Source organism: Phocoena phocoena, chromosome 7 (genome assembly GCF_963924675.1).
Source record: "Phocoena phocoena chromosome 7, mPhoPho1.1, whole genome shotgun sequence".
NCBI classification, from domain to species: Eukaryota; Metazoa; Chordata; class Mammalia; order Artiodactyla; family Phocoenidae; genus Phocoena; species Phocoena phocoena.
This window is the reverse complement of record NC_089225.1, coordinates 63366748-63393654: the sequence shown is the minus strand read 5'-3', so window position 1 is coordinate 63393654 and position 26907 is coordinate 63366748. Positions and strand designations below refer to the sequence as shown.

The 26907-nt window shown below is 37.3% G+C and overlaps 2 protein-coding genes across 2 annotated transcripts in view; one reads left to right on the top strand and one right to left on the bottom strand.

The window, feature by feature from the left end:
• Positions 1-12005, top strand: part of CERKL (ceramide kinase like) — a 144509-nt gene extending 132504 nt beyond the window's left edge. The window contains exons 11-13 of the mRNA XM_065880155.1: positions 3651-3747; positions 10881-11059; positions 11924-12005. Coding sequence (XP_065736227.1) covers positions 3651-3747; positions 10881-11059; positions 11924-12005 — 358 coding nt within the window. The remainder of the gene's footprint in view (positions 1-3650; positions 3748-10880; positions 11060-11923) is intronic.
• A 2626-nt stretch (positions 12006-14631) lies between these two features.
• The window catches only part of ITGA4 (integrin subunit alpha 4), an 86422-nt gene continuing 74146 nt past the window's right edge, over positions 14632-26907 (bottom strand). Inside the window, exons 19-28 of the mRNA XM_065880269.1 lie at positions 25757-25852; positions 24460-24539; positions 23973-24062; positions 22162-22252; positions 19372-19479; positions 18439-18564; positions 17590-17709; positions 15654-15752; positions 15166-15285; positions 14632-14730 (exon numbers count right to left, since the gene is read on the bottom strand). Of these exons, the coding sequence (XP_065736341.1) occupies positions 14632-14730; positions 15166-15285; positions 15654-15752; positions 17590-17709; positions 18439-18564; positions 19372-19479; positions 22162-22252; positions 23973-24062; positions 24460-24539; positions 25757-25852 (1029 nt within the window). The remainder of the gene's footprint in view (positions 14731-15165; positions 15286-15653; positions 15753-17589; positions 17710-18438; positions 18565-19371; positions 19480-22161; positions 22253-23972; positions 24063-24459; positions 24540-25756; positions 25853-26907) is intronic.

Below are 26907 nucleotides of genomic sequence, written 5' to 3'. Positions count from 1 at the left end.
GAAACTTTTCTATAAACCACATTTATCTTTCAGAATACCCTGCTAACTCTTGGCTAACTAGAATATTATCAAGAGGTCATTTCTGAGTTGATTTTAAGGGATTTGTCTTCAGAGTAGGCTGAGAGTAACTGTTATACTGGAAAAATGATAATTTACTCTGATGTTTTAATATCACTGAGGCTAAAATAATATTCCTTGGGTTTTATTGACATGATCTTATTGTGTTATTTTATGTCTACTTTGCTTTATTTACTTACCAGTCATTGAGAATATTATGTTTAATTCTGGTATTCCTTATGCACCCTCTGCCTTTCGATTTTAGTGCAGACGTATACAACCTTAGCAGGAATAGCATGTATGTGTGTATGATACTTTTAGTCAAAGGAAACATTTTAGTTATATTTAGTGTGAATTGTGGTACATCGGAATCTACTGCCCACATTTTCATGAGACATTTTATATATCATTTTATCCACAAGCTATAGCTGTTCCATCTCTTGCACATCCTTTTCATGTAGTTGTCCATCGTTGGTCTGAAAATATATTTCTCTTGCGTTTCTGTAGAGCACAGAAGAAAGGTGATGAATGTTGCGTAATGTCGTCACCGCTAGATTTTCCCCAGAAGTGGAATAAAAGAATGACTTATGTATGAACTTTGGCAATTCATAACATCATTTTAATGATTAGTTTCAACTTCCCTGCAAAATATTTAATCTGAAGGATTAACAATTGGTAAAGGGATTGATTTAAAATGTTTTCCTTGGCAATTGATAGGAAGGTAAGAAAGAGGGAAATATCCAAAGTTAGAGAAGAAGAGCAACTTTTTTTTTTTTTTTTTTTTTTTGCGGTACGTGGCCTCTCACTGTTGTGGCCTCTCCCGTTGCGGAGCACAGGCTCCGGACACGCAGGCTCAGTGGCCATGGCTCACGGGCCCAGCCGCTCTGCGGCATGTGGGATCTTCCCGGACCGGGGCACAAACCTGCATCGGCAGGCAGACTCTCAACCACTGCGCCACCAGCGAAGCCCGAGAAACTATTTTAAAAATCAGATGTCAGAGTCTCATTAATTATCTCTAGTGCTGGAGCTTGTGTGGTTTAGAAATTGAGGCCGATTGTTTCCTCCCCATACCCTCAGAAACCCTAGATAGCTGTGCATCTCCCTAGTGTAGTTTCCCCCATGAAAAGTGAAGATCTGGCTGGCTGACTAGAGCTGCATTCTCCAGGACTCGACACAATGCTGCTCTAACCCGGCGCCATCTCTGACTCTCGTGTTTGCTCGAGGACCTTCGTGGGAAGTAGTCCTGCTCTCCTGGGAGCAGTAGATTCATGCCTCCTTCCAAGCTGCTCCAGTCATTTTCCAGCTGGCCTGGAATTCCACTGCTTACTCTCCAGGTTCCATCTGCATTGATGAATTTTTCAGAGGAGGGTGATTAGTTAGAGATGTCTTCTGTGGATTGTAAGCAAACATGCCGTTTTTTTAAAGGCCTTTACATCAGAGCCTCAGCTGACCAAGTATTCAAAAATTTAGCTTCTGGATGATTCAGCGAAATTGCAAAGGAGTTTCCACTTCCACCTTTAATTTTTTCACAGGAAAGTATAATTTACTTCAAAATACCTCAGTGTGAGTTGCTGATAGGAACTAATTTTTTTATATTCGAATTTTTCTAAGATTATATGCATTAATGTATGGAAAATATTTAGAACAGTGCCAGGCACATAGCTTGTGTTTCAATTACTAATAAGTATTGAAACGTAGACACGTGAAATGCTTTTCATGTTTACCAGTAAAAACTAAGTAATTAAAAAAAAATCAAGAATGCACAAAACACTAATGTTTTGGTACTATTTTTTTTTTTACATCTTTATTGGAGTATAATTGCTTTACAATGGTGTGTTAGTTTCTGCTTTATAACAAAGTGAATCAGTTATACATATACATATGTTCCCATATCTCTTCCCTCTTGCGTCTCCCTCCCTCCCACCCTCCCTATCCCACCCCTCTAGGTGGTCACAAAGCACAGAGCTGATCTCCCTGTGTTATGCGGCTGCTTCCCACTAGCTGTCTATTTTACGTTTGGTAGTGTATATATGTCCATGCCACTCTCTCACTTTGTCACAGATTACCCTTCCCACTCCCCATATCCTCAAGTCCATTCTCTAGTAGGTCTGCATCTTCATTCCTCTTACCCCTAGGCTCTTCATGACATTTTTTTTCTTAGATTCCATATATATGTGTTAGCATACGGTATTTGTTTTTCTCTTTCTGACTTACTTCACTGTGTATGACAGACTCTAGGTCCATCCACCTCACTACAAATAACTCATTTTCGTTTCTTTTTATGGCTGAGTAATATTCCATTGTATATATGTGCCACATCTTCTTTAACCATTCATCTGTCGATGGACACTTAGGTTGCTTCCATGTCCTGGCTATTGTCAATAGAGCTGCAGTGAACATTTTGGTATGACTCTTTTTGAATTATGGTTTTCTCAGGGTATATGCCCAGTAGTGGCATTGCTGGGTCATATGGTAGTTCTATTTGTAGTTTTTAAAGGAACCTCCATACTGTTCTCCATAGTGGCTGTACCAATTCACATTCCCACCAGCAGTGTATGAGTGTTCCCTTTTCTCCACATGCTCTCCAGCATTTATTGTTTCTAGATTTTTTGATGTTTTGGTACTATTTATTTCCAGTTGGGAAGAGGTGACGTAATGCGTAAAAGGAATGGTGGACCCTGGATTAAGCGCTCTGGTTCCAGTGATTATTTTGTTTTTCTCTGTCTTTGAACCAATCACTTAAACTTCGGGGCTTCTATTCCTTCTACATAAACTGAGTGAATGACTGGGTAATCTCCAAGGTCCCTTACAGCTCTAACCTGAGCTTCCATAAGATTTAAAGAGCTCTTTTTTATGTCATCATTGTTATTCTTGGAATAACTTTATATTTGCACTGAAACTGAGCCTAGAAGTCATTTGCACATATTTCTGCAAACTGCCTTCTAAAGCTAGATGCATCTGTGAGTGGCTTTTTGGCACTAAATCACACCTCTAAATTTGCAGCCTCTTACATTGAACTGAAGAGTTATGCAAGATTAAAATGTTCAGTCATTTAACTGAACATGTGTGGTAGCATTTGTTCACTCCAGTTCATCCATCCAAGAGCCTCTGATTTATTTGGTTTCCTATGTCACTTAGACCTGCCCATAAATAAATATTTAAATCACACTTTAGATTTTAAAAAGTGTTGAACTAGTTGTTAGACCATTTGTATTTATTAACTATCGTACAACACATCTTTAAAAAAATACATGGTTTCACACTTAGAATCCCTAAGTAAGTACATTGGATTTCAAATTATGTCTTGATATGTGAATAGGATGCACGGTGATTCATTTTTTAAGAAGTGCTTGGTGTCAGTGCTTGGTGAGAAGGAAATCAGTCAGTTGTTTAATAAAACTAATTTGAAAGGCTGTTTCATTTAAAAGACAGCACAGCAAGATATGATTTAATAATTTTAGGTAAATTTAATGTGATGGTGATTTATCTAGCTTGCCTACAACTTCTAGTAAACATTATTTGTTAGGAGGAATGATACAGAGTAGTTTCTCTTAATAAATATTTTAATGTCAAATACAAATATTTAATTTCAGATTAAATGACGGAAGCATGGCTCTTATAATTTCAAGAAACACTTCTCGACCAGAATTTATAAAACACCTGAAAAGATATGCAAGTGTTAAAAACCAGGTACAGTAAACCATTTAGATTACCTGTGTGCAAAGCAATTAATCATGGGGAGAGAGATGCTGCGAGAGTTGACACCGAGTCCTGCCTTGTAAGAAAGCTTTATTTTCTTCTGAATGCATTAACCTTTTTTTTTTCTTTCAACTTGTTCTTTCTTCAAATTCTGAAAAGTATCCACCAGTATTAATATGGATTGGCCTTTTTTGAATTGTGGGTTGGTGGTTATACACATTTATGTGTGTGTGTGCAAAGAGAAAATAGAAAATGTAGTGTTATTTTGAAATGTGAAGTAAATTAAGGATAAAATGACATACTCAGCTGTTCTTCAGAATGAAGAGTAGTGAAATCTGAGATTTTTAGCCTTCTTAATTTTATGGCAGCAGACTCCCTCTAAAGTTATGACCTTTGAGTTTTCCTGTTGTTCAAGATCAGCCTACTTACATTGATTGAAATAGATTTGCAGAAATATATTTTAAAATACACTACTTTTATATAGATGTTATTTATTTTATTCTAAACTTAGGATGTGTGGTGGTATTTGTAGAGATAGATAAAACTGTATTTCCATTCTTAAGGGATTTGTTTTAAAGAGAAGCAATAACTGTTATAAGCCATATTCTTTTGGCAGACATTTTGAGCCGGTTATTAGGAAACCGATCCAGAAATATGTGAATTTCTGAAATTATGAATCTTGAAGTACATAGTATGCATGTAAAACCCTACAGTCTCATACCTTCTTACAGGTATAAAATTGTGCCTGGATGTAGCTGGGGGAGAACAGATGGGGGAAGGAGAGTAAATCCAGCCGGTGACTAGCAGGTGTATCTTTCTTACATAGGTAGCCACTGCAAGGCTCTCATTTTTGCTTCTTTATAATTTTAAACTTTCTCAGGCAGGCTTCATGAAGTTTCAGTTCTCCTCTGCCTACTACATTATTTGATCAATATTTATTGAGCAACCAGTTGAATGAAATGTTTAGGAAATTATGTCATAAAATTATGTACAGTCCTATTTTCTTTAAATATAAATCTCTAAGGAGACAAAGTGGAAAAAAGCTGATATAATGTAGGTTGTAAGACTAACTAATAACTTTATGTGTTTGGGAAAATAGTGATTTATTGATTTTTAAAGGAATGTATGCCTTTTCAGATGTTGCTAATTTTGTTTGCAACTTTATTATTTTTCTTAATCCAAAGCAATACATGTTCATTGGTTTTTCTGTAAGTCAGAAAATAGAAACAAGATAATATATATAAAAAGCTCTCAAAATTCTATATTCCAAGAGATAATGAGTGCCATTATGTTGGTATAAACTTTTCCTATTCTTTTTCTATTAAATAAATATGAGAACTTAAAGGAGTAATAACCCCAAGGTACTTACCCTGAGAAGCTGTATATTTATTTTAGAGGCACGATTGCACAGATTACTTACAGAAGTTCTCTTTTGGAATTGCCTAAGGGTCAAATGTCTTAGGTAATTTTTGTAGACATACTTTTTTCATTACGAAAGTAGCTTTCTTCTGACTTTAAAAGTAATAGATGCTTACTATAAAAAATAAAGACAAAGACATAGTAGGGAATGTAATTCTGTATCTATAGGAAAGTAAAGTTTTTCAAAAGAAGACCATGTTATGCAAGACACAACCATTTTTCTCAGGTACTCAACCAGTCATATCTTGCTTTTGATACAAAAAAACTATTGCCTGTGTATGTGTGTGTGGTTCATTAGGCTTAACTGATTGGCTCAGCTCTTTCCAAAAATTCAAGTCCATGCTACTGCTCTGTAGTTTTTTGCAAAGAAATTCTAAACTGTTTTGCATAATAGTATATAGTAAGAATAATTGGATTGATTCCCAAGGTGACTGCTTTCAAGCAATGTTAATCTGATACATTTGTGTAAAAATCACAGACATACATATACACATATACATGTGTATGTGTAGTCTCTTTCCTTCATGGTGACATGTTCAAAAATATAAACTTATATAAATTATGTAATATTATAAAGACCAGATAAATGTAAGATTATATAATCCACTCTCAATTAGTAGCAGTTCTGGTATCCAGGAAGGGAAAGGCGGCACTTCAGCCTAAGGAGAGCAACAGTCTAGGTCTCTGAACCATCTTTCCAGGTTGAACTGAATGTTCGCGTATCTGAACAATTGTAGAATGTACTGAAAACCATCATTTGTAGGTGACGCATCTTGCGTTTCCCATCTCTGTGTGAAATAGATAGAGGTAAAAACTCCTCTTCAGGTCTTTTCAACTCCATCCTGTAGCTGGCCTTTGTTTCCTCTGTTCATATTGAAAACATTCCTACGTTTGCTTTGACCCTCATTTTTGTTTAGGGGGTTTAAAAACCCTTGTTATTCCCCAGGGATTTGTTTGTAACCTTCTTCTCATGATACTTTTTCCTGGGTGATCTCACTGCTTCCCATTGCTTGAACCACTATCTGAACTTTGCACACTACCAAGGGTTCTCTCTTCCTTTCTGATTTGCAGGACTACTGTGCCTTCCTGTGTGCTGAGAAGGTTATAAAACTCACAGGCATCTTGAGTCCAGCACGTCCACTACTTACCTTATCGCCCTCTTCCTTGATGGTGCTCCTTCTGTGTTTCCCTACAAAGGGCAATGGTACCACTCTCTACCCATCCTGGAGTTACTCTGGATCCCTCTCCCTCATTCCTCACAACCAGTCCACCAATTAATTCAAACCTTAATCCCTTCTTGCTTCCAATAGCCTCCTTCTGATCTTTCTTTTCTCTGGTCTTCCACACTGCATTCTAGAAGGATTTTTCTAAAATACATATCTGATTTATCTCCTGCCTAATTCTTCAATGTGTTATTGTCATCAGGATGACATCAAATTTCCTCAGTGTGGAATACAGGGCCCCTTGTATTCTAGCCCTTGCCTGTGTCACAGCCTCGCTTCTTGCCATCCTCCACCAGATTTCTCGTGCTTTGGTCATTGAATTCGTTTTCTCGGGCTGCCATAACAAATACCACAGACTGGGTAGGTTTGGTTTCTCCCAAGACCTGTCTCCTTGGCTTACAGATGGCTGCCTTCTGGCTGTGTCCTCACTTGATCTTTTCTCTGTGCATGCACATTCCTGGGGTCTCTCTGTGTGTCCCAATTTCCTCCTTTTATAAGGACACCAGTCATATTGGATTTGGGCCTACCCTAAAAGACTCATTTAACTTAATCACCTTTTAAAGACCTAATCTCCAAATATGGTTACATTCTGAGGTACAGGGAGTTAGGACTTCAGCATATAAATTGGAGAAAGGGGGGACACAATTCAGCCCATAACACCATATGTGTCTATGTTTTAAAATCAAATATAGGCATTAACATACTCTGAAAAATAAATGCCAAAATACCAGTGTTGCCATCAGTATCACACTATGCTTGATCATGGCATATCTCTGTATTCTTGCAAACGTGGTTTCCTCTCTCCAGAGCTTCTCTTCACCTCCAGGCTAATTCTTCTGTGTTAAGACACAGCTCAAGAGGGCAATTCACCCAATATCCTGAGCCTGTTTGCCTCTTCTCATTTCTCTGTGCTTATACCATCATGGCACTTATATATATATCACAACTTTAATTGTTAACTTCCCTTCCTCATGCCCCAAACACACCCTCACACGTGATATCACGCTCTTGGCTTCCCTAAGTCCCATCTAACAATGTCTGTGGCTTCCTAGGTAATAAATGTGCATGCATGGATGAACGGAGCTTCATTTTGTGAAGTGTGTACATGAAAACTGGTGATGTAAGACAATAGACTTACTGGTGATGGCCATCAGTTCCTGACACTCCTTGGCTTTAGCTGCATGGCTCAAGTCTCTGACCCCTTCATCACATGACATGCTCCCTGAGTGTCTATCTTCACACGGCATTCTCCTCTCTTAACCAGGACATTAGTCATATTGGATTAGGGCCACCCAAATGACCTCATCTTAACTTGATTACATTTGCAAAGACCCTATTTCCAAATAAGGTGACAGTCACATGTACTAAGAGTTAGGACTTCTAGATATCTTTACGGGGGACACAATTTAACCCATAATGGCCAGTGATCACTGACTCATTTAAAACACATTATTTTGGGACTTCCCTGGTGGCGCAGTGGTTAAGACTCCGTGCTCCCAAAGCAGGGGGGCTGGGTTCGATCCCTGGTCAGGGAACTAGGTCCCACATGCATGCCGCAACTGAGAATTCACATGCCACAGCTAAGGAGCCTGCCTGCCGCAACTAAAACCCGGCACAATCAAATAAATAAATAAAATTTTAAAAAATGTTTAAAAAAACAACTAAAACACATTATTTTCACAATGAATGAAAAATGTAGAACATTTTACAAGTGCAGTGTGAAGTGTGGCCCCAAACCTTACACCTGAAATGGGAAGTCTAATGCAGTGACTATGAGGCAGTTTTAGAGAGAGCCTTGATTTTTCCAACAGAGAGTTGCTTGGGGCCTGCTAACCCTGTACTTCAAATAGAACAACTGTTGCCATCATGTAACCCAGTATTATCCACCACGTAACCCATGCATTATTCAGTATAAACTATAAGATCTGCTGGACATTGATGTTTCCACATATAGCAAAATAAGGGTATTGGGGAAAAGAGTTTTCTGGCAACTTTTAAAATTCTGTGCTTCATCGAGGTTTATATGTGAAAGAAGGGAAAAAAACATGTAGATAATATATTTGTGATAAACCTCATGCCATTTATCTGAAAACTGAAATAAATGAGTAGTTGTGCATTTCTACTAAAAAGTTACTTGGCTATCTTACTTATTTCAGAGAATATATATTTTTTCACTATAGTTTCCTTAGGCAAGTAAGAAAATTTTAAATTTAAAAAAAATTTTTTACTGGAGTATAGTTGATTTACAATGTGCTAACTTCTGCTTACAGCAAAGTGATTCAGTTATACATATATATAATATTTTTCATATTTTTTTCCGTTATGGTTTATTGCAGGATATTGAATACAGTTCCCTATGCTACACAGTAGGACCTTGTTGTTTATCCATCCTATATATAATAGGTGGCATCTGCTAATCCCAAACTCCCAATCCTTCCCTCCCCTGCCCGCCCCTTGGGAACCACAAGTCTGTTCTCTGTGAGTCTGTTTCTGTTTCGTAGGTAAGTTCATTTGTGTTGTATTTTAGATTCCACATATAAGTGATAGCATATGGTATTTGTCTTTCTCTGTCTGGCTTACTTCACTTAGTATGATAATGTCTAGGTTCATCCATGTTGCTGCAAGTGGCATTATTTCATTCTTTTTTATGGCTGAGTAATAGTCCATTGTATATATATACCACATCTTCTTTATCCATTCATCTGTTGATGGGCATTTAGGTTGTTTCCATGTCTTGGCTACTATAAATAGTGCTGTTTTGAACACTGGGTGCATGTATCTTTTCGAATTAAGGTTTTGTCTGGGTATATGCCCAGGAATGGGATTGCTGGAACATATGGCAACTCTTATGTTTAGTTTTTTGAGCAACCTTCATACTGTTTTCCATAGTGGCTGCACCAATTTACATTCCCACCAACAGTGTAGGAGGGTTCCCTTTTCTCCACACCCTCTCCAGTATTTGTTATTTGTAGAGTTTTTAATGAGGGCCATTCTGACCAGTGTGAGGTGGCACCTCATTGTAGTTTTGATTTGCATTTCTCTGATGATTAGGAATGATGAGCATCTTTTCATGTGCCGACGGGCCATCTGTATGTCTTCTCTGGAGAAGTGTCTATTTAGATATTCTGCCCACTTTTCGATTGTTTTTGTTGTTGTTGTTGTTATTAAATTGTATGAGCTGTTTGTATATTTTTGAAATTAAGCCCTTATCAGTCACATCATTTGGAAATATTTTCTTCCACTCCTTAGGTTGTCTTTTAATTTTGATTATGGTTTCCTTTGCTGTGCAAAAGCTTATAAGTGTGATTAGGCCCCATTTGTTTAATTTTGATTTTATTTCTATTGCCTTGGGAGACTGATCTAAGAAAACATTGGTATGATTTATGTCAGAGAATGTTTTGCCTATATTCTCTTCTAGGAGTTTTATAGTGTCATGTCTCATATGTAAATCTTTAAGCCATTTTTTGTCTATGATGTGAGGGAATGTTCTAACTTCATTGATTTTCATGTGGCTGTCCAATTTTCCCAACACCACTTGCTGAAAAGACTGTCTTTTCCCCATTGTATATTCTTCCCTCCTTTGTGAAAGATTAAATTGTCCATAGGTGTGTGGGCTTATTTCTGGGCTCTCTATTCTGTTCCATTGATCTATGTGTCTGTTTTTGTGCCGGTACCACACTGTTTTGATTAGTAGTAGTATTTGTAGTAGCTTTGTAGTATTGTCTGAAGTCTGGGAGGGTTACGCCTCCTGCTTTGTTCTTTTTCCTCAGGGTTGCTTTGGCAATTCTGAGTCTTTTATGGTTCCATATGAATTTTGGGATTATTTGTTCTATTTCTGTGAAGAATGTCATGGGTAGTTTGATAAGGATCACATTAAATCTGTAGGTTGCTTTGAGTAGCATGACCAAGAAAGACTGAAATATGAAGCTGACTTTGTACCATGCTAGAGTGGTCAGTAAGCAACCATAATTATCATGCAACTTGTGTCCGTCTTTAAAGTGAGGATGAGACAGGCAAATACCTGTCAAAATCACATGGGTTGGACTTTCTCTTTTTACCTTCATAAGTTTAGTTCTTCGTAATTCAGAAACTTATTCTAGAGTTTGCTCTACATCAGTTAAACTAGTTGACAATAATCAAGTCAGTGGATTATATAAATCCTCTATAACAACAGACCAATATTAAAGATTTAGTTTCTATTGGAAATTATTGTATACAATTCCATAGACATATACTATTTGTCATAAAACACGTTTGCCAGCTGCTAGATCTAAATGAGCTAGGAAAGCTTCAGAAAAGGGGCTCCTTCTTCCAAAGAAATTGGAACTAATTAGAGTTTCAAAGCTATGAAAACATCAGCATGCACACTGATATTTACTTGCAAATGAGAGCACAGTGAACTTTCCTAGTTTGCATTACAGTTAGGGATAAAGCAAGTACCAAGATTATTTGCATTTATTTTTTGGTTGGTTTTTTTTTTAGTTTAATTTTCCATTTGTTGAGACTTACACTGTTGAAGAAGTAAAAGTTCACCCAAGGAGTAACAGCAGTGGACACAATCCAGAGGAAGAAGATGGACCACATGAAACTGCTACAGGAAGCAGTTTCCCTTGGAATGTAGATGGTGATTTAATGGAAGTTGCATCAGAGGTCCATGTTAGGTAAGTCTAATTATTTCACCATCTTGTACTATCAGTTTTGTGTCTGATAGACATATAAATGGAAGTTGCCGCCTTATAACTATCAAAACAGGCAGTTGGGCTAATTCTGTTTTAAATTCGTAAGTCAGGGAAGCATAAAAAGACACATGTACAATTTTAATAAATAAAGAAGTGTAACTTTGTATTTATTCACTAATTGTTATGTAGAACCAAAGCATTTTCTTTGGTTATGAGTCTCTCTACGTTGGCATTCTGAATTACCATTCTTCACAAACTATACACATAATGTACGTCTACAATTTCCATTTTGAATTTTTAAAAATGGATTAAGATCTCAAACCTTGTGATGCCATCTGAATAGCAGAGATGGTTACAATTTAATCCCCCAGTCGTTTAAAATTTCCTTTTACCCACAACAAATACTGTAACACTTTGTGTTCAGTTTGCTTTTATCGTCTTTCCAAAGCATACTTTACGTAAGTAAGAACAATTTTACGTAAGTAAGAACAATTTTACATATTAACAAGAGCAATGGGTTATAAACAGGCTTGGGAACATGCAAACTTATTGTTGATAAGCATTATGACTCAGTGGGTATAAGAAGTGTGCAGGGCTCCCTGAGGAGCCTGCTAGGTGTGAGCTTTCTACATGCATGGGTGACTGGGCTTTATAGGAATTACTGCTGCTGATTTATTAGGCCCTGCATTTTTTCCTAGATGGCAGCTCTGCCATGAATGTATGCTCGTTGGCTATCATTAGATTTCTATTTGGTATTATGCACCACATTCGATAGAGGTTATGTGTGAAAAATAACAGCATGATAGGTTGATGAAATAATCATACATATTCTTATATTCTTTACAGAGTACACCCAAGACTTATCAATCTTTATGGAAAAAGCATGGAAGAAACGAATGCTTCCAAAGTAACATGTAGCTGTTTATAAGAGGAATGTGAAAATCAGAATTTTAATATGAAGGGATATTGTCATGTTTTAAACAGATATTTTAGTAAGGAGAAAACTATTTTTAAAAGAAATTAAAATTGCTATTTTTGATGTTACTAAAAATTAGCTTCTAGGCTTAAGACGTGAAATATATACAAAACGATTTAAATTCTGGTTTTGGGAAAGTATTTATTGGAATGGAAAGTAACTATTTCATATACTTGAAATTTAAACATGATATATCATAAACATGATATATCAATATTTAACCTAGATTAATTCCAAAATGAACTAATTTGGACTCCTGGATTTGAGTCCATCAATTCTGACGTTAAATTTCCTATAGCCTGATGCCAACAGACCACAGAGGTCATGTAAGAAAGACTGTCCTGATTTCTTGATGAGGTACGTAATCCAGTGGTATTAAATTACACAGCTAGGAAATGATATAACCAGAAATAGTACTATTTTTTCAAAAGCTCTCTAATACCTAGACTACTTGCCAAAAAGAAAAAAGATGGATTTTTTCAAAAGTTATAGTACCACTTTGGTGAATAGTCTCTGAAAGTTGAAAACGCAAAGTGGTAGGGTTTTAGGGTTTTGAAATCCATAATACACAAACTATTCAAAATATCTAACTGGTTAGAATCCTACCTGAAATGGTGTCATTTCTAGTAGGAAGGAACAAAATTTAAATTTCCTCAGGGATCATCCTTGAGAAAGCAATTCTAAATTTGGATTTGATTTTGGATTTGATTTTCCACCAATGAGCCTAGACATTTTCTTGAAAGAACTACTTGTTTTTTAATCATAAATAATCATAAAAAAAATAGTATCTTTTGTTCAAAGGGTTCTTTAAAATTGAATTAATTTCTATTGGTACACCCCCGAGTTCAGGAGGTTTCGTGCTCATTGGGTCCCACTGCTCAAATGTCTTCACAAGTTTCTGTGCATTTTTCATTCTCCAGCCACCAATTTGTGAACAGATAACTTACAGGAATTAAGTGGTCTGAGGAAGACAGCTGTGGGCAGGGACCTCTATGAAGAGAAATCCCCTTCCATAGTGGTAAAGACTGCCCTCTAACCTATCACTTCCTGTAACAGATTTCGAAAATTTGGCCACAACCTTCATATCAAGACAGATGTAGGGACAAATCAGAGGAAATTATTTTCTGGTGTTTATATATCAGCATTTAGTTCATACGCATGAATAAATATTACAAAAAGTGATTGTATTTGCAAGTGAAGAGGTATTTTAGACGCAGAAAAACTACTTCATTATAAAAAGTCTAAGATAACACCAACAAAAAACTTAAAATACTTCAGTCATCACTAAAACATAGAAATTTTGATGTCACATTTTTACCTGATACAAGCTAAATCTATATTTTTCAATTTTACAGTTAAATTTGCTTCTCTATATTTCCCTGAAGAAGAGAATGCTCTTATAGTACTGGTGAAAACACATTTCATACTTACGTTTGAGGAGAAAGGAGTAACATCTAAACAAGAATTTCTTTGCTGAATTTGATAGTCAACTGTTTAAACAGTATGTAATTTGTATGAAATACTGGTCCCCAATATGTTCTTTGCAGAGCTTTGATTTTTAAAAATTAGTGAGGTACAGTTTTCATATTTTACATATATCAGCTAAAGTGCAACATTCGATCTGTTTTAGAATATAAATTAGAATTCTAAGTACTGTTGTTTTTATAAACAAAAAATTTGATTAAAGATGGATTTTTACAATTTACTTTTCAGTACCTTTCCCTTGATAAAATTGTGTTATAGAAGGACTTACTGGATTTATACCTATATAAACATATATTTTCTCATAAAAACTTATGTGTATATATATATATGTACAGAAAGAAAAAATCAATAGCTGTATAAACAGTAATTATCCAGAAATTATCCCATTAAGCTCAAACCAGTGTATAACTTCAGTCTGAAGTTTGCTCATCAGGCCATAGTATTCATAGACTGCTGAATAAATGGTTGTTGATCAAAGGTTATAGGAAATATATTACAAATCAATGTCTTTAAAGATAAAATATGCTTTAAAATGATAATGTTCCTCTTCTATTCATTAGAAATTTGGGAACAGCCTTTCAAAAATTCTGCTAAATATTTCTAGAGAACATATTCCAAAGATCTATTAGAAATGAGTCCTTACCTATTTGGTGGAATTAATTTTACCAAAGCCAGCACATATGGTAAATAGTATTTCTTTTAAAGGAATGATACCTCAAAGTCCAAGTTTTCTCCAGTCGAGTTGTTTACTTCCTCAACGTAATTTTAATTCAGATGCACTCATTTCAAGGTATTGTCCAGGGATTACTTATCTTGGATAAGCTGATGCTTTAGTGTTTTTCTATCCATTTAAGAGCTGAAAGATTATCTTTTTGGATATATTAAAATATTACTTTTGGAGTGAGTTATTTTCTCTTAGAATAATCATTGCTTGGATTTTTCATCTGCATTAAGACATGTCACAAGGTCATGACTAAAAGAAGTACATAGAAGAAGTCTGAGGCAAAATTCACGGTTTCTTGTAAACAATGTCTAAATTTGTTTTAGTATACTGTAACCTGAGTCTGTTATTCTCTCAATTTGAAAGAAGTCTTCAATCATCTTTATTGCTTTTACTGTTAATGTAACTCCAACTGTCTCTTCTGTTTTCTTGTTGTAGGATAGACTTGTACTGTCTTTTGAAGAAGCCAGCCTGAAAATAGCATTAATCATGAACATTAGATATTTGATATGAGTATAATAAGAGTCAATGCCAATTGTAGTCAGTAAAACTTAGTTTGGGAAATATTGGGTTCAAGAGCATTGTTTTGTTGTTACTGCAGGATTTCTCAGTGATGCACACTCTCCAGAACTGAAGTTCAACATAGAACGTGCAGTGTTTGCCCAATGCTTAGAAAGAACATCCTTCAAAACTTTTGTTATAGTTTGAACATCTGTTGAAGTTATCTTTAAGAAGGCATATTTTTCTAGAAAGACAGTGGTACTAAAGAGAAATATGCAATCAATCAGTATAAGAATTAACATTAAAAATGCTGAAATCTAGTAACGGAGTCACAAGTTGGCTTTGAGAAGATCAAGAATGGCATTTTGAGTGGTTTAATAACAATGGTAATTATTAAAGGCTTACCTTCCACATAACATATGAAATCAATAAAAGTAAAATCAGTCCAAGTAGCAAGCTACTTAAAATAATCGCTATAGTGAAGTGGCGTTTGGGTCTTTGATGATGTAGTCCTTCGAGTAGAACCTACATAAATTAAGCAAAATATAGAAACACCAGTTTAAAACCTTGCCTCTATTTCGTTTGAAGCCATGATCCCCAATAGTATTCAGAATAACCCATCCCATTCTCTTGCTGGTCTAACACAAACCATAGGAAACATTGGTAATTGTTTAGCAGAAACAGGGTGTGCAATGGGCTTATCTGTGGTTCTTCCTCCAATCCATCCTACCAAAATCACCTCCTGAAAGAGCTATGTCATGCCTTCCTGGCAGTTGTAGAAAATACCAATCCCCTGTAAAGTATTTTAGGCTCGCCATGATTTTCCTGACCAAACACTAGCAATATTTTTTCCCACAATGTTTACGTTTTGGTTAAAAAGGTAATAATCTTACATGTGCAACATTCTCATCCTTGTTTAGTTCAATAACTTTTGGATTTAGCTCTGGAAAAGCTGTTGCTCTTATTTCAAACTTCAGGGCTCTAGTCTCATCCTGTTGAATAAATAAAACAAAAAAGATCACTGTAGCCTGATACATCGTTTTGTTTCATGAAAACATAGAGCAGGTAAGAATCATGAGAAACTACTTCCATTCTAAAGGTTTTCACAAGTTATCTTCTCCGGTTTCACCATTTGTAGTTAATTGCAATGCAATGCTTCCTTTGGTTCCAAAGGCATGTCCTTGGTATTAATTTATATGGCATCACTTTGTTGAAATCCTTTCATTAAACGTGGCTGCTTTGCAGAGAACTTGATTTAAATGCTTATAATTTTTAATATTTAAATACTATTTGATAATTACCAGTGTATTTTTACCTTAGCAATTGAATTTTTATTCCCAAAGAAGACTTTCTTTGTCTGATAAACATTTCCTCAAATTAATTTTATTTGGGCTTGTTTTTCTTAATAGTGTTGTCATCTTTCTGCTCTGATCAAATACAGATTAGTGTACCAAATATCATAATGAAAAAATCTGGTACAAATATTTATAACATTCAAAAATAAAATCAGTGGCTGAACTCAGAGCTTTACTGTCTAACAAACAGAGGGCTTTATCACCCAGAATCCAGAGCTTGGTTGGGCATCTGTGGACAGGCTCCATAGACTCTAAGGATCTTTGAAGTTGTATTCAAAATCGAGGTATTTCTTATTTTTCATATGTGCGTTCATTAGGGTAGATGAGAATACATTCTTTTGTCAAATTCTTAAGTTAAAACTACTGTGTAAAGGTTATTTAACATTTTGGAGAGAACATGTAGAATTTTAGGGCTAAAAATAAATTATATACTTTATCTGGAGCAGTTTTTTTCAACATGATGATTTTGTACCCTCAAGGAGAGTCAGCTATGTCTGGAGCCATTTCTGGCTGGCAGGACTCGGGAGGGGGTGTACTGCCATTTAGTGGGGAGAAGCCAGCGATGCTGATGAATATCCTACAATGCACAGGACAGCCCCTGACAACAAAGAAGCATTTGGTCCAAAATACTACTAGTGCCTGCTGTTGAGAAACCTGGACCTCAAAAAGAGTACGAAGGGAGGCTGCAAAAGTTTAAATAACTTGCAACTAGAACAGACAGCTCTTATTTCCCTGTCTGGTGCGTGTTCCTCTTGACCACCTTGTGGTAATTTCAACTACTCCTCTTAACAAAACATAATAGCTCTCATTTCCTTTGGCTTACTCTGTGTTGTGCACTAAGTGCTTTATGAAAATCATCTAATCTGCGGCAACCCTGAAAAAGAGATAATTACCCATATTAATCTGATAAGGAAACTGAAGAACAGAACTCCAGATAAAACCAATGATCTCAAAGTACTTCTCATAAATATGCATACTGCTTCTTAGGAAGAAGTCCAACATGTATTTAGTTAATTTTTAATTCAACCTTTCAAAGTTCATCTTCTTTAAAAGCGTGTTTGTGTTTTACTGTTGTTGATAAATTCTGATGTTTTAGTTTGATTTTCTGGAAGTCAATTTTTAGCAAATATATAAATCTATATGATACACAACAGTAGGTTTTTAAGCATGAAGTAATTTGGAAAAGATATATAAAATGTTAAAGCAGCTAACTTCTCTAATTTGATCAAGGTTCATAAATAGTTGGACACATGCTTTCTAAAATCTCTTAATTATATAGTCTATTTTACAGTCTTAGTAATCTGTTTAATTAATGGAACAGTTTTGGAGTTTCGCTCCAGATTTTACATTCATTCATACCGTCTTAATTTGTTGAATGCCTCTTTACATACCATCCTACCTGTATAAGATGGTCGCGTTTGTAGATTCTATATGAAATCTTATCCACAAGGTTGTCACTGTATCATAGACTTACCATTTCTAAAATGGATGGCCGACCCTCCAACTGAATGTGAACACTGGCTTCTTTTCCACTGTCCATTTTCCCAAAATTGCATGAGAAAGTTAAACAATGTGGATCAGCTTTCATGCAGTACTTGAAAAGAATACAAAAGAGCTATGTTAAAATTTCAACATTTCTTAAAAAGATGGCTAAAATATTTAGATGGCTAAATATACGTGGAATTCAAGATCTGCTCCCCTTAGTGGCATTTTGCAAAAATTTATCTTGATATAAACATGGAATTAAAGCTATGCTTTCATTAGTGGCACTTAAAAATTATCTCGTTTTAAACAAAACACAAATGTTTAGTAAATTAACAAAAACAAAGTATTCGAACTAGATCACATGTTTTCATTATTCTTATGAACTTAATCTTCTGGGATAGAAAAAGTAAGACACCTAATCTGAGTCTTGCTAAGTTACATGTTCTATGTTCATGGTAAAACTTGGATCATTGTAAGGGCTTTCTTGGGTTTTTTTCCCCATACATTCACTAAAATGAAAATACTGAAAATTAATTTCATGCCACAAAGGCCGTTCAGCTGAGGACAGCATCTTGACCTGCAAAGGGTCTGACACAACGTCTGGTTGGCATAAGTTGGGCACTTGTTGCATAAATAATGAAAGTATATTGTATATATTTAACCCTGGGTGTCTCTCAACTCTCCAGTCATGCCTGTTCCTCACACACAAGAACATTACCTGAACTGGCTTCTCTCCGATACTCAACTGACAGTTCAAAACCCCTTGGTTCATGGGTTTAAGTGTTTCAGTTCTGTAGGTTGGAAAGCAAAAATTACAACCTGAAAAATTGAAACTTACCAGTAGCCTCTTATCCGTCTTTGATAAAAATTTGAATATATCTTTCAGGGTCTCCATTGTGCCTTTTTTCTGATCTAATGCACACTTTCTTTGGTAATCTTTGAAATGGCATTCTCCGACAGTAGTCTGCAAAGAAAGAAAGAAAAATCTTAGCCAATATTGGAAAGAACAACAGCTACATGGCTTTAAAACTTACCTTTTAAAGCTTACCTTTCCTGAAATATATCAAGTACTTCTAAAATTGTGTGAAAATATTTTTGATATGGGAGAGATTAAATCTCTGTGGCAAAAATTGCAACAAAAACCCAGAAAACTTTTAAAGGGTTGGATATAGGTCCCAAATTGATCAAATGGCCTTAACCTTACAGAAATTAGGGCAATATGAAAAATGGACATTGGAACATTAGCATTATATTGAACATTTCTTTGGCTTTAGACATACAACAAAGTGTTCTAAAAGCATGCCCTACCATCTAAATCTGGGATTCAAGTACGATTTTTAAGGATTATATATCAAATCTACTGAGTAGGTTTCTTTGTCGATTGTCTTAAAACTGGGAACGTAAAAACAATTCTGATAGAATCATCAACACAAGAATATTGATTCTTAAGTAGCTATTTGAATATCAATAAAAGGCTGAAGTACTGCTTTTTCAACAGTGGTCTCAAGCTTTATGGAGAATTCCACCAATTAAATTACTTCCACAGGTCCCTATCACAAAGAAAATCTACCAAAGATGGTAGAGCATAGTTCTGTTATTGTGTTAAGTCACATGTAGAGGTTCCACGGTAATCCTGCCATTCTAATGCAGTATTCAAAGTGTACACAATAAATGCATGGTGCATTCATAGTTTAGCCTAAGTGTGACTGAAGTAACAGAAATCTCCATTTTAGCAATATCACTTAGAATAAAGGAAGGAACACATTTTTACCTGGACATCCAAAATGTTGAACAGTTTATCAGTTTGGGGAATAAAAGAATTTGGTATCGTTATTTCCACACTGATATTTGGAGCCATGCTTTGGCCAGTGTTGATAACCTGACAAGAAGAAAGAAAATTTAAACACTCAAAAAATACTTTTTATAGAAGTACAGATACCAATGAACTTTTCAGGTGAACCCATATATTTCATGTAACATTTATAATGGTGGGGGTTTGTAGTAGCTGGCAGCTGCACGGCAAAAGGAGACAGAATATCCATAGTCAGAACTTTAAAACGTTTGTTAATAATATAACTAGTCATCATTCCTAGACCTCTCCTTTTGGTGCCGATTAGACCAAACTGTCTACACTGATGGTTTACTGCAGAAGTAGTCTGAGGAAAAAGACATCAATAATATACAGTTGACCCCTGAACAACTCAGGGGGATTAGGGTCACTGACCTCAGCACAGTTGAAGCTCCTGATATAATGTATAGTCAGCCCTCTGTATACATGGTTTCTCTGTAGTCACAGATTCAACCAACCGTGGATTGTGTAGTACTAGAGTATTTACTATTGAAAAAAAATCCACATATAAGTGGACCCGTGTAGTTTAAACCTGTGTTGTTCAAGGGCCAACTGTACCTCGGTATGGCACATTACAGATCTCAAAAACCATGATCGGTTGTCCTTATAACTATCCCATGAGGTGGGCTGACATTTTATTATTTGCCATCTCAGGAAAATGCTGAGGTGTTCATGTTGTCACCAAGATGAGAGTTAAAAAGTGACAAGAAGGGCTTCCCTGGTGGCGCAGTGGTTGGGAGTCCGCCTGCCGGTGCAGGGGACGCGGGTTCGTGCCCCGGTCCGGGAGGATCCTGCATGCCGCGGAGCGGCTGGGCCCGTGAGCCATGGCCGCTGAGCCTGCGCGTCCGGAGCCTGTGCTCCGCAACGGGGGAGGCCACAGCAGTGAGAGGCCCGCATACCACAATTAAAAAAAAAAAAAAAAAAAAAAAAAAAAGTGACAAGAAGCGGGACCAAAACCCAGGTATTCTAATTCTAAATTCTATCTTGGTTTCACAAAGTCACTCTGTGCTGAGAGGATAATCAGCAGCGTAAGTGAATAAAAGTAGTTTAACTTCAGGAAAATTATCACGCTGATGCACTCAGAAAATCAGAAGAGGGTAGGATATTGGGTTTTAGAAAAAAACCAGTTTTTTAATAATGCGTAAGGGGAAGATATTTCATTATTGTTGATAAATCTGGGGTTTGCAGAAAGCTGAAGAAGGAAATGGGGCCAAAATATTGCCTCCTGAGAACTATAAAACCAACACAGTAAGTCAGAAAAAAGATGTGCTACAATATCTAAATGAAATAGCATGACTCAAAGACTCGCAATAATCTTCTGAACGCACACGACGTAAATAAAGAGACAGAGTATCCCTGGGCTTTGGGACAAGTGGTAACTGCCAGGCCTTGGAAGCACAGGGCAGTTGCAAAAGGCAATGTCAGCAATGGGGACCCAGCACTGCCCAGACCTTTACACAAGGTCTTCCTGACGCCAGCAAATAACCAAGCTCACTTACAATATTCTTTATCCATTTTCGCCTAATAGCATTTAGACCTCCGAGAACATCTTCGTACTTGGACAAGTCACCAAGCCTACAGGCTGAAAGAATCTCCACGCCCAGTCACTCCATTGTAACTTAACTAGACAATACTTAACTATTATTTGTAACGTAATAAATAGGCCTACTAGAGTCCAACTCAGTTTCTGTTTATCAGAGTACAAACTCCCACCGGAGTGTGACAGGAGCATTTTGGGGGACTTCAAAGTAGAGGGCGACATTTTTCCAACACTAGGGTATACTAGTGTAACAACAACTTGAGTATGGACTCAAAAGAATTTTGAGGTCGTTCTTCTTCCACAGATTGGGGCAGTGGCCCAGGAGTTTGCATTTTGGATAAGCACCTCAAGTGATTCTGATACACATTTTGAAAAGCATTGCCTTACAAAATATCACAATGTACCTAAGGCAGATTCATTCACAGCCTGTAGATTGTTATATAGCTCTTGAGAATGTGTGAGCAGTGCTTTCGGTTCAAAAAATGTTTTTGTGGACATTATCTCCAATTATTTGCTCATTATCAACATCCATGCTGTAACGAAAATTTCAGTTTGACTGTAAAAAGTGTTTAATGAAGTTTTAGCTTTATATTAGTATGTTAATACTTCTGGATGATGATAATACTCTTTCCTTTTTAAAAAGATTATTTAATAAATGATGCATCACTTGTCATGGGTCATATACCAATGGCTTGAAAGGCTGACCAAGCAGACCTTAAATGGAGATGTGGAGGTAAAAGCTTCCTTTACTTGGTAAGGTTAGGACTTGTATGAAGCTTGGACCACGAAGAGGTTTCACTGATTTGCACCCAAAGATGCCTTTTCTTGACCTATTCTGATTTCTGCATGCATCTTTAGCATTCCTCCCATAACTTTGCCTATTTCAGGCATTACCTCTGTTCCCAGGAGGCACTTACTGTAAGGAGAGGTAGTATAAGGAGAGGTAGTATAAGGAGAGCGGGCTCAGTAACAGGGACAAGATGAATGGGAGAGAAGGCGCAGGGGCCCACCAGGCAAGGGCATGAGCCCTGCTGCAGCTCCCTTCTCGCCCTCAGCCAGCTGAGGTGGCCCAAAGCTGAGGGACGCCACACATATATGATGTCCTCTGGAGCAATGCATCGGTAACATTCTTTGAGTTTGTTACAAATATCAGCACAATCAACTTTTCTTACGTGGAAAGTGAAGTTCATTTTCTCTGCCATACACATTTCAGGCTCATTTTCCTCTCTTGGTCCATACACAAACGAAGTTGGGTTTACAAACCTGCCAGAAATGAATTCAGATTTAATTTAACTGTCTTATTTGATGAGGTATGAGAAACAGTCTTTCTCTCTCTAGTCTAAATATAGCATACCTCTTAAATATCCCTTAAATATGCCATCATTCAGACGACAGGTGCCTCTAAGTACCATGGAATACTTTTGGTTTCTTGTAAAGATAAGAATTTTAGGGAAAATGTAAGGAAGTTAGAAAGCCACGTGCTCTGACTGGGGTGATAATTTCTCTTCCCGCCAATATCCTTTGCCTTCCCAATACTGCCTGGCTCACTCTAGTGACCATTCCTTCTCTCTCAGCCCTCAAATGCTTCAAGCAAACTTGACGAATATGAGATAAATTCTTAGCTTTTCCCTAGGGCTCCACAGTATCCTCCTGTATTTCAATCTAGCTGACAGATGTCTGAGTGATTTCTTATCACCCCCAATTCCTGCTGGCTATTTGTAATGGACCCCAAGTCTGGGGAACAATTCAAACATCAAGAAGTAGGGCAAATTTTTGTTAGGATACAAGGTTGTCATTCCTTTACCTGAGATGAGACATACGCACGGTCAGTAACGAACTTTAAGGCATATTTTTCTAGGAAAATCCCGACTCCCCAAGTTGCTAATATTTGGCAGCTAATATGAGGTAATATGTTAGAGACTCTTTTACAGAGGAAAGAAATGAGAAATATTCCAATGTTGTAGATTTAGGCAGCTTAATAGTTGCGGAGCATCCCTTGCTCAAAATGAGATGTGGACGATGGAAAAGCAGGAGGACACACTTATAACAGAATCAAGGAGGCGAGGCGAGGTAAGCATTCGAACCCAGGCAACATGCAATTGACTTCCCTTTGCTCCCCACTACTCGCCCTTGAATGGATTCCTCTTTCCTCCGCTGGTTTTATCTCACAAACTGGAGAATCAGTTCCATCGGGTTCGGACACTATTTTTATGTAACTGTATGCCACCTTTATGGGTGGTTAAAAATGACTAGGGATGCTTTATAGTTGGGGCAGCTAGAAAAGCTCATCTATTTGTCCTGTGTCTCATATTGTCTATGCTTTAAAAATGTGGTTTTAAACAAAGATTAGTAGGCTCAATAATTTCCAGTAAAATCATGAAAGGTTTTCATGATACTCCTTTAATTCCTTCTCTTCACATCTCCTTCCTGAGTCATAGGAGGGTCCATTCAAATTACTAAAATTGTGAGGAATCAGTGACTGCTGGGCTGTGGGTAAGGAACTCTGTAATTCACGGACATAAAGAGGGGACAAGGGAGCCGGCTCTCTTGTATCTCAATTCATCTGCCACGCAGGTAGGTGCGGGGTCTGCGCAAGGGCGATTCGGCCAACCTTCCACTTCTCTGAAATTCACACTTGCCCTGGCCACTGAGCATGATACAAAGTGCACGCCGGCACTCTGGGGCCCTGGCCTGCATGGCGTACCGCTGAACGGTTGGACGTGGCCTCCTATTGGGCTTTTCCAGTAAGAAATCTCCTCCATTGGGGCATTAGTTTGAGGTGGTCTCAGTGATGACTACAGAGTGGGTTAAAATAACGAACACCTAAGCAATGGGCTGCAACACCGAGGTAATTGTTAAGAGACAGAAACAGCACATGATCTTTTCTTAAAAAACTTTAAATAGGCTTTTGCCCAGTAGTTTAAGAAGCAACAGAATTCAAAATCGGCTCAGAATTTTACAGGAGTCCTTCATATCTACTCACCCATGAACAGTTAGCATGACTTCATACTTGAGAGGTACTGTTAAAGTCGCTTTGTTACGCTTCACGTTGCCTGTTTCTCCTTCATTTTCGCTACAGAAGCAAATAGAAAACACCCTCTTAGAATCCAGTCAGCACAAAACTTCAGAGGGAACTAATTACGGCCCATGTATACCTAATGTACTTGGAGGTTGGTTTCAAAAATGCTTTTTGAGGAGCGGGGATAAAAGTAGACGCGGTAGTAAGAAATCTTTATGTCAGAGTTGGCAGAAATTTGCTCTCGTTATTTACGCGGTTATTTGCTTCTATGCTATAAAACCCTATGTTAGAAGGGTTTTTTGTTTGTTTAACAGATCACATAAAGGAAGTTTTCTCCTGCAGACAATGGAACACAGCTCCATGGTTTCCCTAAGGTCACCTCCCTTTTCTCTCCCCAAAAGTCCGGGGTTCATTTCCTTTAACACAGTTGTTTTTTCATAATGAAATATACCAGGCGGCATGCACTGTGATGTTGAGATCCTCTTCTGCTCTGTTGAGTGAGCTGGCATCCAGAAGAAAGCTAATATCTGTCTGGAAAACACAGGGAACGCTCATTTTAAAACTAATCTAGGCACATATATACAGTGGAATATTACTCAGCCATAAAAAGAAACGACACTGAGCTATTTATAATGAGGTGGATAGAGCTAGAGTCTGTCATACAGAGTGAAATAAGTCAGAAAGAGAAAGACAAATACCGTATGCTAACATATATATGGAATTTAAGGGAAAAAAATGTTACGAAGAACCTAGGGGTAAGACAGGAATAAAGACACAGACCTACTAGAGAATGGACTTGAGGATATGGGGAGTGGGAAGGGTGAGCTGTGACAAAGCGAGAGAGAGGCATGGACATATATACACTACCAAACGTAAAACAGACAGCTAGTGGGAAGCAGCTGCATAGCACAGGGAGATCAGCTCGGTGCTTTGTGACCGCCTGGAGGGGTGGGATAGGGAGGGAGGGAGGGTGGGAGGGAGGGAAGGAGACGCAAGAGGGAAAGAGATATGAGAACATATGTATAACTGATTCACTTTGTTATGAAGCAGAAACTAACACACCATTGTAAAGCAATTATACTCCAATAAAGATGTAAAAAAAAATAAAAATAATCTAAAGTTTGTTTTTACAATCTGAATTTTAGTTTTTCTTATTACTTATGTTCTGTGAAATACAGATAGGAAATGATGTCCTTACAAGCATAGGCTAACCCTCACTCAGAGAACTACGGGGAAGCTGTCGGGTCTGCGGCCATTTTAAAGCAGCAGCATTTCCACGAGTGACGTTCAGAGACAAAGCCCCCTCTGAATGTAGATAGGCAGGTCCAGACTGACAAAATTAGAGATGCTTTAACAACTTGAGTGGGCACTCTTGCCAGAAACACCTTTTAGTAGAGCACAGGTGACACGCCTGGCAGATAGGACCACCCGGGGTGGAGTTGGGGGAGTGTTGGGGAAGGGTGAGGCTGGGCAGCGGAATTGATTGACACATTCACCTGCCCGTCCTGACACAAACAGGCGCCCCCTTCTTTCTCTTTCTTTTAAACAGTGAACATTGCCAAGAATATAAACACAATCTCAAAGATCTCAAGCCCAGCTGGTTTGGGTTTTATTTCATTTAGCTACTTACTCTTAGTAAATAATAAAAACGACAACAACAAATTATTTGTATGCAGCACAAACATAAGGAAACAGAAAATATTTTATATTCATGTCAGTAACAAAAACTATAAATGCTAAATGCTTACCCTTGATAGATGATCTACATATATATAACCAACCCTGCAGTCAAGTTTTACTGTGCCAGAGCTGTCTGTTACTTCGCAGTTTATTTGTTTCTCCTCCTAAAAGGAAAATGAAATAACTGGTTTAAGTAGGTAGGGAATGAGAAGTTCATAACATATGTTTAAGGATGGTTTTTGAAAAGAAAATCATCCCTGAATACTTTCTTGGAAGACTGTTTTCTGTTTACTTTGGGGATAAATCAATAGGAATATAAATACACTACATAAATATGTGTGTACAAGTATAGATTCACTCTAATATTCACATACATTCTCCACAGAATAATTCCTGGACTTGTAGCTTTCAACCATGTTTCTGTGTTCCCTAACTCAAGGTTCCTTGAAAAATCACGAAGCAAGGAATTCGTAAGGTCTATATTTCATCGGCTGCCTTCTGTCTGCGTTGTGAGAATGTGATAAAGGTATTTAATTATAACTGTAATCACAATTATATATATATTCAAATATTCAGGGAAATATAAATTTATATACATCTCACAGATGTATATTTTCCTGAATAACTGAGTTTTTCCTCTTACCATTGCAAACAGGCTCCCAAAGCTCTAGAGGAAGTGGGTAGTAGATATTTATAAGAGGTCAAAGGCCTTTCTAAATGTCCTTAGTGTGAAGAAATGGTCTCTGGATAAGAGATGGGTAAATTTTCTAAGGGACAGAGGAGCATCCACGGAGAAAGTGACTGAGACTTTTCTCTTTCAAATTTAACATTATTAATACCTCACTGACGGATCTAAGTGCTCATGACTGAGGCACAGTGGTAAAAAGGAAAAAAAAAAAAAAAAAAAAAGGAAAAGGTCTCCAGATGCTCCAAACTCTTGCAGGAAAGGAGAAACTTGCCTACAATCTGGTTGACACCAGGATTTTGGAATTTGACGCTGGTTCTAGCATTTTGGAGGTCCTCTGGGATCGAGACAGTGTATGTGACCTTAAAATGCAGAGCAGTAACTCTGAGAGCCCAGCATGAAGGACCAATATGGCCCGTGTAGAGACCCCAACCACGAGGAGCACCATCACAGCAGCAGATGAGGTTGTACCAGCGAGAAAAGCAATGACACCCAGGCAGCTTGCTTGGATAACTGGACAATCGCTTCTGTCTC